Source organism: Dipodomys ordii, unplaced genomic scaffold (assembly GCF_000151885.1).
Source record: "Dipodomys ordii isolate 6190 unplaced genomic scaffold, Dord_2.0 Scaffold13, whole genome shotgun sequence".
NCBI lineage: Eukaryota > Metazoa > Chordata > Mammalia > Rodentia > Heteromyidae > Dipodomys > Dipodomys ordii.
The window spans coordinates 12,649,325-12,662,505 of NW_012267229.1; the positions used below are offsets into that span (position 1 = coordinate 12,649,325).

General features: G+C 51.7%; 1 protein-coding gene across 1 annotated transcript; it reads right to left on the reverse strand.

Annotated features, from left to right (window-relative positions):
• Window positions 1–3,287: 3,287 nt before the first annotated feature.
• On the reverse strand, window positions 3,288–12,560 carry Trib3 (tribbles pseudokinase 3). The gene is made up of 4 exons (XM_013010798.1): window positions 12,346–12,560; window positions 9,951–10,241; window positions 8,243–8,532; window positions 3,288–4,336 (listed from the first exon to the last, which is right to left on the reverse strand). Exons 2-4 carry the CDS (start codon window positions 10,239–10,241, stop codon window positions 3,844–3,846), a joined length of 1,074 nt encoding a protein of 357 aa, XP_012866252.1. The 5' UTR covers window positions 12,346–12,560; the 3' UTR covers window positions 3,288–3,843.
• Window positions 12,561–13,181: the final 621 nt, after the last annotated feature.

The following is a 13,181-nucleotide window of genomic DNA, read 5'->3' on the forward strand; positions in this document are numbered from 1 at the left end:
CAAGACTGAGATCTGAGGATCGAGGTTCAAAGCCATCTTGGGCAGGAACGCCTCAGTGAGACTTATCTCCATTCAGCCATCAGGAAACCGAAAGTGGCGCTGTGGCTCAAAGTGGTAGAGCGCTATAGCATTGAGCAGGAAAAGCTCAGAGACAGTGCCCTTGGGTTCAGTCCCCACTACCGACACCAAGGGGGGGGGGGATGAGGCTCTGAGTATAATCTGCTCAAGGATATTCAACTGGAGTAGGGTGTTTGGGGTACTGTAAGTTGAACTCGGCTTCAAGCTTGCTAGGCAAGCATACTACCACTTGAAAGTTTTTGTTGTTGCTGGTATTTTAGTTTAAACTTAGGGCCTGTGTAGGCTAGAGCTCTACCACATCTGTTTGTGCTGGTTATTTGGTGATGTCCTCAAATTGTTGTAAGGTATATTAAATAGGTAGGTTTCATTAGGTAGCCAATGAAGAGAACACCACACGCTATTCAGGCAGGAAAAGAAGTTTATTTACCGAACTGCTGCCCCACCATGCATGGTGGAGAAGCATGTCTGAAAAGGGGGGAGGAAGGGGGGAACGACCCACCTCTGGGCCAGGACTTATCTAGACCAGGGACAGGCAGAGGTGTGGCTAGGTGGGGGAAAGGTGTGGCCACACTAGATCTGTATGTGACCTCTGGGTCTGGGACCATCCTAAGGTCAGATGAAAGTCACGTGACCAGAGTTGGCCCAGGATGTGACCTAGCAGGAGGGGAAGGTGACTGCTTCCAGGTCTGCCAGTTACCTAGCATCTGGCTTGCCTCCGCTTTTCTGCTTCTCTTTCTCTTTCCTTGACAGGTCCGAGGGTATCAAGTTTCCCAAGGCTTCCTTCTTGCTAAAGTGGCACTTTCCCACTTGAGCTATACCTTCATTCCAATGTTTTGCTGGTTAATTGGAGATGGAGCCTCTCAGACTTTTTGGTCTGGGCTGGCTTCAAACTGTAAACCTCTAGGTCTCAGCCTTCTGAGTAGTGGGGCTTATTAGTGTAAGCCACTAGTGATCAGCTTTATTGTTCCAGACAGGGAGGTACTATTGTAGCCAAGGTTGGCCTGAAACTTGTGATCTCTCAACTGCTAAAATGTAGCACCATATTCAGCCTCCAGTGTGTGTGTGTGTGTACAACCCACTCCTACAGCTTGAACTCAGGGCCTGGGCAGTGATCCTGAGCTTTTTATACTCAAGGCTATTGTTCTACCACTTAAGCCATATTTCCTGTTCCAGCTTTTTGGTGGTTAATTTGCAATAGTCTTAAAGACTTTCCTACCCAGGCTGACTTTGAACTTCAATCCTTAGATCTCAGCCTCCACAGTAGCTAGAATTATAGGCATGAACCACCAGCACCCAGCCAGTGAGTATAAAGGCCACATATTTTTAGCAATTCCTATCAAGTCTGTTTTACTGCCTGCTAAGATGAGCTATGTGATATGCTCTGTGTGCTGCTGTTGCAGCACAAGCACACATTTGAAACCTGAAGACCACCAAGGAGTGAGGGCTGAACCCCTGGAGTATGCGATAGGTAGAGTGAATTAGTGGGAACACATACCCCTTGCTGGTGATTGTGATCTATCCTGACATGTGTGGGAAGGCTAGATTGCTTCTGGGAAAGCATCTCCCATCCTAGGGAAGAGCACTAAGAATGGCAGCAATGAATGCTTCTTGCAGGGTTTAGCCAGGCACTGCTTCTTCTGGATGTTTGGACTCACTTGTCTTGCTTGAGTTAGGAACTATTATCACAGCTCTTATTGATGAAGAATCAGAGGCAGAGTGGTTAAGAACCTTGCTGATGGATAAACAGGTGGAGACAAGGATTTAGTTCTGGACAGCCTAACTCTGTAGTGCTAAATTCTCAACTACACAAGGTCACTCTCCTTCATCTAATGTGACATATGGTACTGCTCTCACTGGATACCAGCCCTCTCCAGTGACAACAGAGCCAAGGATGGAAGAAGCTACATGAGGCATTCTTACCCAATTGGCTCTGTGAGATGAATCAACCATTCCACCCCATTCACTAGAATCCACACCATTCACTGACTTTCAGCTGTGTGCAAAATAGATCTTCTGCTTCAGTCACTTACTTGTTCACCTCCATTCCCTTAAGCACACAAAGCAAGTTGTCTATCACTGAGCTATATTCCCAACCCTTCTTTTCTCAAAAAGGTACCCCACCTCAGACCCCATTACATCTAGAAGAAACAGAAAGTGTGCTGGAACATCAACAGGGTTGTAGGGAATCTGTTTTCATCAACCATTCAGCAGAGGTTGAGACATATCTGGCCTTCATTGTGGGGTTGGCTTGAAGGCAGAAAAAACAAGAAGAAATCCCCTGGGGAAACTAAAGTATTTTGTTACCCTTTTTATTAGGCACAAGGTAAAAATATACATCCTTGATCACCAAACCATGGAATTGACTGTGGTCCTGGACCCTGAATGCCCCCAGAAAAAGTGTCTATGTGGACACAGGAGTGGACAGGCCTGGAGCTGTCCAGAGCATTCCAAACCATGCCCTGAATCAGATAAGCAGCATTCTCTTGTTGCATTCTTGACCTTCTGACCTGCATTCTTGGCCTGGAAAGGAGACTTTTTTGTTTTTGTTTTTGTGCTGGTCCTGGGGCTTGAATTCAGGGCTTGGGCGCTGTCTCTGAGCTTTTTTCTCTCAAGGCTGGCACTCTATCACCTGAGCCACAGCTCCACTTCCAGCTTTTGGTGGTTAACTGGAGTTAAAAGTCTCATGGACTTTTTTGCCTGGGCTGACTTCAAACCTTGATCCTCAGATCTTAGCCTCCTAAATAGCTAGGATTACAGGCATGAGCTCCCTGTCATGGCTGAAACTCGTTTTCTTACAGTGCTGGAAATCCAGGGGTTTTCACGTGCTAGACATGTGCTCTACCACTGTGCTACACCCCTCAACCCAAAGAGATTTTTTTTTCTTTTTTGGCAGCATAGGGGGTTTGAACTTAGGACCTTGAAGTTGCTAGGCAAGTGCTCTCCTATGTGAGGCATTCCGTGAGCTCAAAGAAAGTCTTTTATTGTTTTTTGTTGGGTTTTGGGGGGTTTGTTTTGTTTTGTTTTGTATTTTTCTGGTCATGGGGCATGAACTCAGGGCCTGGGGGCATTGTCCTGAGCTTCTTTGTGCTCAAGGCTAGCATTCTGCCACCTGAGCCACAGCACCACTTCTATTTTTTTCTGAGTAGTTTATTAGAGATGTGTGTCACAGACTTTTCTGCCCAAGCTGGCTTTGAACCGCAATCCTCAGATCTCAGCCTCCTGAGTAGCTAGGATTACAGGTATGAGCACCGGCGCCCAGCTCCAAAGAAAGTCTTGATGGGAAGCCAGAGCTGAAGAAGGCCAGCTCCGGCCTGACCCACGTTCACAGTATTGAGTTGCAGGGTCAGGCCTGCAGCCTTTGGCACAGAGCTGCTCTTTCTGTGAAAGGTGCTAGATCCCAGGCAGCTAGGTTGTCATGAGAGGACTGTGCTATGTCAGCAGGGTCTGGCACAGCACACGTGAAGGATGACCCTGGTATGAAGTGTGCCATGCCAGTCTTGTGGCACATGCCAGCTCTGCCAGCTGGGAGTCTTGTTTCCCTTGCTTACTGCTATTTTCCCAGCACACAAAACAAGCCGTACACACACACACAGCACCCCAGCTAAAACGTGGGTGGAAGAGCACAGGTGCGCCCGTAGCACACCTGCTCCCCTTTGTCCCTCCCACAAGGCACTTAGGTTTGGTTCATTCCAAAGAGGCAAGAGGAAGCTGGAAGACCCCCAAACTCAGCCTGCTGTTGGAAGCTCAGCATCTACTACAGTGGCCCTAGCCATAGAGACTCAGCTCTCCTTCGCCCACCTCCTCCTCAGCCTCCTCCAGCCGTGGTCCATCAGGGACCACCTGGTCAGCCTCGCAGTGGCCGGATCGGGATGGGACCAAGCGGATGGGGTCGTCTCGCAGCCATGGGTGCAGCAGGATGCCCAGGGCTGTGAGTCGCTCTGCTGGCTCCCGCCGAAGGAGGCAGCGGACCAGGCAGCGGGCCGGGGCTGAGAGGTCCTCAGGCAGCGCAAAGGCCCCACGGCGGATCTTGCCAAAAAGCAGGATAGGCTCTGAGTCTTGGAAGGGGTAGTGGCCAGCCAACATGGTGAAGAGGGCCACACCCAGGCTCCAGATATCTGCTGCCTTGCCGGAATAGGATGTCCTGGAGCTGAGGATCTCAGGTCCCACGTAGGCTGGACACGCATGCTTGTCCCGCAGAGAGTCGTCTGGCCCGGTCAGCACACAGGCATCTTCCAGGTTTTCCAGTACTAGCTTGGTCCTGGGGCAGACACAGGAGTCAGGTCCCCACAAGCCACCATCCATGCCATCACCTTCACTGGCACCCACCTGCCCAAGACCTACTGGCATATGATAGATAAGAGCCAGCCCTGGGCCACTAGATTGCCAATCCTGTCTCAGACAAGGAAGCCCAGGCTCAGAGAGGTTAAATCATTTCTCAAGTCACAGAGCAATTAGTAAGATTCCCAAGGGAGCACACTTCCCAGCAAGGGCCTGAAGGGTTCAGTTTTTCTTCCACCAGATACAAACTCAGTGCCCTGATGGCTGATTATCAGGGGAGAAATAGGATGGGTGCCAAACATAGCAGGTTCCTGCCTGAAAAGGATAACACTGGCCCAGTATTTACTCTGTGGCCTCTATGTACCTGGCCCCAGGCTAAGCTCAGATCCTGGCTCATTTCATTCACCCTGGCTACAACCTGTATGCAAGACATGTTGGCACAGCTCCAGGGCACTGGCCTGGGATGACAGCCCTGGGCCTCACCCAGAGCCAAGGCTGCAAACCACTTGTCCTTCTCAGGCTCCCATTCCCATTTTGTCCAAAGAGAAGCAAGAAATAGTGACTTAAGCTGGGCTCGCATCACTCCTAGTCTGTCTGTAATCCTAGCTACTCAGGAGGCTGAGAGCTGAGGATCGTGGTTCAAGCCAGCCTGGGCAGACAAGTCTGTGAGACTCTTATCTCCAACTAACCAGCAAAAAGCCAGAAGTGAAGGCATGATTCAAGCAATAGAGTGCTGGCCTTGAGCAAAAATGCCAAATGGGAATGCAAGGCTCTACGTTCAAGCCCCTAGTACCAGACCATACATAAAAATTAAATTTGTTGGCCGGGCGCTGGTGGCTCACGCCTGTAATCCTAGCTACTCAGGAGGCTGAGATCTGAGGATCGAGGTTCAAAGCCAGCCCAGGCAGGACAGACTGTGAGACTCCTATCTCCAATAAACCACCAGAAAACCGGAAGCGGCGCTGTAGCTCAAGTGGTAAAGCGCTTGCCTTGAGCTGAAGAGCTGAGGGACAGCTCCCAGGCCCAGAGTTCAAGCCCCACGACCGACAAAAAAAAAAAATTAAATTTGTTGGGGCTGGGAAAGTGGCTCAGTGGTAGAGCGCTTGCCTTGCATGCATGAGGCCCTGGGTTCGATTCCTCAGCACCACATAAGCAAAAAAAAAAAAAAAAAGCCAAAAGTGGTGCTCAAGTGGTAGAGCACTAGCCTTGAGCTGAAGAGCTGAGGGACAGCACCCAGGCCCAGAGTTCAGACCCCCCCCAAAAAAAACTTAAATTTGTTTTATTTTTCATTTTAATTTTTGCAGTGCTGGTTATGCAACCACAGGCCTCACTCATGCTAGGCAAGCACTCTACCACTGAGCTATACCGCCAGTCCCAGAGATCATATTTTAATGCAAAAAATTCTAGTTTTTAAGATGTTGGCAGCCAATGTCAATTTAAAAAAAATGATGCCAGGTACTGGTCTGTAATCCTAGCTACTCAGGAGGCCTAGATCTGAGGATTGAGGTTCAAAGCCAGCCTGCGGAGGAAAGTCCCTAAGACTTTTATCTCCATTTAACCATCAGAAAACAGGAAGTAGAGCTATGGCTCAAAGTTATACAATGCTAGCCGTGAGCACAAAAGCTCAGAGACAGTGCTCAGGCCCTGAGTTCAAGTCAAGCCCCACAATAAAGAAAGAAAGAGAGAAAAAAAGAAAGAAAGAGAGAGAGAGAGAAAGGGAGAGGGAGAAGAGAAAGGAAGGGAGGGAGGGAGGAGCAAAAAAAAAAAGAGGGCTGGGAAAGTGGCTCAGTGGTAGAGCGCTTGCCTGCATGCATGAGGCCCTGGGTTTGATTCCTCAGCACCACATAATCAGAAAAAGCCGGAAGTGACATTGTGGCTCAAGTGGTAGAGCACTAGCCTTGAGCTGAAGAGCTGAGGAACAGCGCCCAGGTCCAGAGTTCAGCCCCTGTGACTGACAAAAAATGAAAAAAAGAAAAGTGCACATATCCTACTGTTTACAACTTCGACTTCATTTTCTTCCGGTGCTAGCAGGGGGTGGGAGATGACAAAACCCAGAGCTTCGGAATGGCAACCCAGAGCTTCTGAAAGCCTACAACATCTCCTGTAAACAACCCACAGAGCATTCCTGATGTGCCTGCCGCTCAAGGCACCACTTCCTGAGTGCCTCCTGGCATTGCACAAATGCTGACACAGCTTGGGGGAACGGAGTCTCTACTACTGCTTGATAAGCGAATGCCACTGGGCAAGGCCAAACAGCATGTGAGAAGCAGCAGCTCGATTTAAAACCCCAATGGAGCTGGGGCTGCAGCTCTACAGATAGCAGAGCAATTCCTAGCAACATACAGGACCCTGGGTTCAATCCTGAGCACCATAACAAACAAATAAATAATAAACACATGCAGTTCTGTCTCCACAGCCTCCTTTCTGTCAACTCTTCCAATGAATGCCTTGGAAAGACTAGAGAACATGCTAAAGTTATGTTCAGGTGTACCAGCTTAAACACACACACACACACACACAAACTGCCCATTCTACATCTTACCAAGAGGCACAGTTGTCTTGACAGAAAGTATAGAAGGAGCCTGGGGTGTAGCTTAGGTAGTGCAGAGTACCTTGGCAACTTCACAAGCTTGAGGCCCTAAGTTCAAAGCCCAGTACTACAGTCCTCCCCACCCCCTTCCTATTTCTGAAATAGAAATTCAGCCTTCGGCAAACATCAGCTCCAGGCAAGATGGATGGCCTGGAGATTATTAGGTGAAAGTTTAAGAAGAAACAGGATGTTTATATGCGTCTCTAAATTCCTTCCCCTCCACCCCCTGCTCAAGATATATATTACAAAAGGAACACTTTAGAATTTTACAAGCCAGGTGTGCACACTGCCTGCAATTCTGGTTTGATTAGAATTAGGAAGAATGGTCCCAAATTGAGGACATAATTATTATTACTGGTGGAACCAGGATTTGTATGCAGTGGCTTTAAGTGCCTCTTGCTTGCTAAGCAGGCATTCTATGGCCGAGCCACAGCTCCACCAAAGGAATATAAAATAAAGAACTTCACATGGCAGACACCACTTTTACCTCATGATCAGGACTAATGACACATTAAGGACACATCAACTTGAGCCTCCCAGTATAAAGTAATAAGGGCCTCTTGATTCTGTGGTATTCTGTGTGTGTGTGTGTGTGTGTGTGTGTGTGTGTGTGTGTTGTGTGTGAGAGAGAGGGAGATGGAAAGAGGGAGAGGGAGGGAGAGAGAGGGAGAGAGAGGGAGAGAGAGAGAATACTGAGGCTTGAACTCAGGGCCTGGGCATTCATTGTCCCTTAGCTTTTTCACTTCAGGCTCTACCACTTAAGATGCTCTGCCTTTCTGCTGGTTACACAGATCTTCCTGCTGGGACTGGCTTCGAACTGTGATCATCAGATCTCAGCCTCTGAATAGCTAGGATTACAGGTATGAGCCACCTGTGGGGCCCAGCTTGTGGTATTTTTTTCTTTTCTTTTGGTGCTAAGGATGAAACCCAGAACTTTGTGCATAAATATGCAAGTATGCTACCACTGAGCTATATCCCAGACCTCCAACTAATTTGCTATTTTTGCTAAAAAAAAAAAAAAAAATCACCTCCAATCTACAGGGCACATCAGTCCAATCCAAACTGAAGAATCTACACTGATTAGATACTGACCAGTACCCTTGAAAAGGTCAAGATCAGGCAGATACAGGTGACTCACAACTGAGTTACATCCCCAGCTCAGCGCACCTTCCTAGGTACTCCAGGGGTGGCGTTTTGAGACTAGCCCTGGCATAAACTGGGGAGACCTCCGGGCCTCAGTTTCCCCACCTCACCCATCTCCTGGGTGCATCTCAAGGTCTTGGCGGCCACACTCACCTCTCCCAGTTGGTGAAGACAAAGCGTCGCAGCTTGAGGTCGCGCAGGACCAGGCCGTGCTGGTGGCAGTGCGCCACTGCGGTGGCCATCTGACGGAAGAGCGCAGCGGCCTCGGGCTCGGGGATGCGGCGGCGCCTGCGCACCAGGCTGTGCATGTCCCCACAGGTCCGAGAGAAAAAGACGTAGAGCTGAGGGCCCCGTAGGACCTCAACGGGCCGGGCCACAAGCTGGCTGGGGGGCAGCTGTGCGTAGGGCTCCAGAACAGACCGGGCCTCACAGACCGGGTACACCTGTGGGCAGAGCACAAGATGAGCACCACTGGGGACCTGGGGAGCCCACTACCCTGTAAACAGGCACTGAGCACTGTCGCCTGCTCACCCAACCCTGCCAACACCATTGCAAAGGCAGGTGACCTGTTCCACATTTCACAGTGAAGGAAACCGAGGGGCCACGGGGTCACCAGAAGCTCGGCTGGGCCTTGGAACCCAGGCCCTTCTTCATCTGTGCTTTAAACTGCTATCCTCTTGATGCCTGAAGCTGTGAATAATTTCATACAGAAAAACAACCCCTGAAGCAGAGAGACCCAGAAGATCAGAGATGGAGTGTGCTTATCATCACCCGAGCTTCCAGGTGTGATGCACAACTGTAATTCCAGCACTTAGAAGGCTGAGGCTGGAGGACTGCAAGATTGAGGCCAGCCTAGATGACACAGCCAGTCTCTGCCGATAAATGAATGAATGAGCCAGGCACTGGTGGCTCACACCTGTAATCCTAGCTGTTCTGGAGGCTGAGATCTGAAAATCCAGGTTTGAAGCAGCCTGGGCAGAAAAGTCTATGAGACTCTACCTCCAATAAACCACTCAGAAAAAGCTGGAAGTAGCCAAGTGCTGGTGACTCACACCTGTAATCCTAGCTACTTAGGAGGCTGAGATCTGAGAATCACAGTTCAAAGCCAGCCCAGGCAGGAAAGTCCGTGAGACTCTTATCTCCAATAAACCACTAGAAAACTGGAAGTGGTGCTGTGGCTCAAGCGATAGAGTGCTTGCCTTGAGCGGAAGAGCACGGGGATAGCACCCAAGCCCAGAGTTCAAGCCCCATGACCAACAAAAATTAATTAATTAATTGAGGCTCATGGACAGTGCCAGGCCCTGAGTTCAAGCCCCAGGACTGGCCAAAAAAAAGGAAAGATCTACAAAGCCACCTTCTCTGAGCCCTGCTGACCCTTTCACTCACCCACCCAGCTCACACTCAGCCTACCTGTGCCAGCCACAGAGAGCTAACTGGATCGACAGCCATGGTCCTACTCTCCTTTGTGAGGACAATGGGGCTGAGATTCCCAAAGTACCAGGTGCTAAGTCCTTTGGGGCCTTTATATAACCCCCTTTGCCCTTCTGGAACTCCCTTCTCCCACTTCTACCTGGCTAACTCTGTCTCAGCCTTTGCTGACAGCCCCTTAAACACTAGCACCTCTCCACCGTGTCTAGAGTGGTTACATGCTGTGGGCTGTGTAGATAAGCTGCAGATGCCCCAGGGCTGGGCACAGGCCTTGCTTCACCTCTTTGGCTGCAGCCCAGCTAAGAGACTACTGGCTGCTTCCCAATGCACACATCAATAAAGGAAGAGTGCTTCTGTACTCCAGCAATCCTCTAGTGCCCAGACTCTTTGCAGCCCCCTGGGATGCTCCAGGAAAGAGTCCCCAAGACATTACCTTGCAGGTGTACTCCAGACCTGTGGGGCTGTGCAGGGCCCGGTGGGCCCGCCCACCCTCCTCAGGCTCCAGGAGGATATAAGGTCCCAGCTGGGAGGCAGGGGCTATGGCAGGTGCACCGTCTGGACCAGGCGGTGGGCTCAGGGACAGTGGGCAGGTTGGCAGCCCAGGCTGGGGTCTACTCCGAGCTCGTTTCACGATAGGACAATCAGTATCTAAGTCATCACTGGACTCCAACCCCTTCTTTCTGGAGTGGGGACCAGCAGGAGCAGCGAGAGGGGTGGCTTGCATCTAGAAAGAAGGGAAGAAAAGCATTATGGGAGGTAGTGAGTGGCTCCTCTCTTCTCCTCTGGTGAGGAAGTGCATCAACACAACCCTGGGAAGACTTCCAAACAGTGGGAGAAATAAAGCATCCTGTAGATGGGGATTCCTGGGATCTAATCCCGGCTTTGGCACTTCCTGGATAGGTGGGAAAGTTCTTCCACCCTTCTGCCCTGGTTTTTGTGAAATGGGAACAGGATGTAACACTCACAGGATTTGGGGAGCAGAAGCTCACATCTGTAATCCCACTTACGGAGCGGGTACAGATTGAGAGGACTGAGGTTCAAGGCCAGTCCCAGCAAACAGTAAAATCCACCTCAAGAAGCCAGCCAGGCTGTAATCTCAGAAACAGGAGCGGGATAAATAGGATTTCCGTTCTATTCCCTCAGGGCAAAGACTTCATCGAAATCAAGCTAGAGCAAAAAGGGTTGAATATGGCTCGGGTACTGGAGCACTGAAAACATGAAGATCTGTGTTCAAATCCCAGTACCCGCCGTCCCCTCCCCCCCCAAAAAAAGAAGTTATACAAAAACAGTATATAAAGCCTTGCACAGCAGGGTAGGGAACAGCAAAGACTCATCACTACTGCTTCATTATTACTATTGTTATTGGTGTTATTTATTAGCAGTATTTTGGCAGTACTAGGAATTAAACTCAGGGCCTCACCATTTGAGCCATGTCTTTTGCTTTTAGGGTTTCCCTCACCCCCCCCCACTTTGGGTGGGGGATTGTTATTTGTTTCTTCAGATATGGTTCTTAGCAAAAAGGCCTTATCCTCCTAACTTGACAAATAGTTGGGTTTACAGGTAAGTATCCAAAATTACAGGCATGTACCCTGGGCATTCTAATACTTTGAGCCACTGCTCTACTTCTGGTTTTCTGGTGGTTAATTGAAGATAAGAGTCCCACAGACTTTCCTGCCTGGGTTGGCTTTGAACCGTGATCCTTCCAGCTCAGTCTCTTGAGTAGCTAGGATTACCAGTGTGAGCCACCAGGGCCTGGCTTTAATGATTCATACTGTAAGTCTTAAGAGATCTTCAGAGGGAGGAGGCTAGTATGACAATCTTCCCTGGGCCACCCTGTAAATGCTCAGTACCCTGTGCAGCACTGTTGCCACTCCGAGATTGGACATATTATATTCCAGGCTGTCTCATCCCAACACACGTGGAAGCACCTGGCGGGCGAGGGGGAGGCTGGGATACCCTGCTTTGGACGGATGGGGTAACTGACTTCTTAAACCAGCAAGGGATTGTGTAGCCTAAGCATGGAGGCAACACATAATATCTACCTCTTGCGGTTCCCTACCATTGATGAGCAATAAGGACCATGGGCCACGCCACAGGCTCCCCCATCTCCCCCCACCCCGGGGCAGACAGGTGCGCACACACCTCTCACAAACACACTTCTTCCAGGTGACACACACCTGACCGTCCACAGACACACACAGGTGTGCACGTGTGCACACAGGTGCCGCTCAGTCATCGACCTCTCCCGCCCCGCCTTCGCCCGCCAGGCCCCTCCCGTGGGAGCAGAAGCCGAGGCAACCGTGTTGAGGGGTCACAGAGCTCAGCGGACCCCCGAGACTGGCAAAGGCTGAGCCATGGGAAGGAGGTCGGGGCGGGGCGCAGCGGAGCTGCACACCCCGAGGTCTGAAGGCGCATCCCACGCCGTCGGCAGACGTGCGCTAGCCACGCACACGGTACCCACGCACACCGGGCAGCCCTGAGGCCCCTGGACCCTGAGCCCCGCGCTCCCTGCGCGCCCCACAGGTGTCCGCGCAGCGCCCAGCCCTTCCCGCGGCTCGAGCCCCGCACCCGCCATCACCCCGATCTCACCCCCGCAGGCTCCCGCAGAGCCCCGGACACCGCAGCGGCTCCAAAGGGGCCCCGCGCTCACAAAGCCCTTCCGCACCCGCCCTCCCGTGCCCGCCTGGGACCTCCGGCCCCGCCCCGCCCCGCCGGGGCGCAAGCCGGCCCCACGCGGGCGAACCCCGCGACCCGCCCTCGGCCCCGGCTGCCCCCCGCAGCCCTCCGGCCCCCTGGCAGGTGCACGCCGTCGCCCTCCGGCTGGGTACCTCGTGCTGGCGCCCCGCGCGGGTCCCGGCGCCGCCTAGGATCCGAGCCGCCCGGGCACCGGCAGGGGGAACGCGGTCCGCTCGGCTGCGGCCGATCTCGTGCCCCACGTCTAGGTCGCGCCCCGTCGATGCGTGCAGAGCCTTCCCCGCTTCCGCTGCGAGTGTCCCGGGGACGCCGCGAGCCCGGCTCCGGCTCCGAGCCTGGGTGATGCAAACCTGAGCTAATCCGCAGCCACCCGCCGCCCGCTGCCCGCCGCCCGCAGCGCGGGATTGCACCATCTCCGCCCCGCCTCCCGGGGGGCCCCGCCCCGCCCGGCCCCTCCAGCTAGGTCCGCCCCACGCCCGGCAGGAGCTGGCCCACTAGGGCCGGAGTTTGCGGTGCAGACTGTAGCCGCTGACTCCCTATCACCTTGGGGGGAAAATAGTTTCCTTTCTAAACCTCTGTTTCCCCATCTATTAGTGGAAAGAACATCCTTTTCAGGGGTGTGTGTGTGTGTGTGTGTGTGTGTGTGTGTGTGTGTGTGTATGCGCGCGTGCGCTGAGTTTAAATCTGGGATACCACTGGAACCATGCTCCCCAGCTCTTATACGTTGACTTATACTTCAAATAAGGTCTCATGTGTCAACCTGGACCCTATCCTTCCATTTATGTTTCCAGTGTGGTTGGGACAGTAGGCTTGTTTTACCAAGCCTCGCTTTTATTGATTGAGATAGGGTCAAAGGAACTTTTTGCAAAGTTTGGAGTAGCTAGGATTACAGGCATAAGCCACTAAACTGGCTTCTTTAGTTCAAACAAATACAAAACAAATCAATAAACAATTCAAGAGCTGGATGCTG

Coding starts and splice junctions, on each gene's coding strand:
- Trib3 (XM_013010798.1), bottom strand. CDS start 10,241: ATGCAAGCCACCCCTCTCGCTGCTCCTGCTGGTCCCCACTCCAGAAAG. Junction 8,533..9,950: donor GTCTGGAGTACACCTGCAAG/GTAATGTCTTGG, acceptor CTCTGCCCACAG/GTGTACCCGGTCTGTGAGGC. Junction 4,337..8,242: donor GTCTTCACCAACTGGGAGAG/GTGAGTGTGGCC, acceptor TGTCTGCCCCAG/GACCAAGCTAGTACTGGAAA.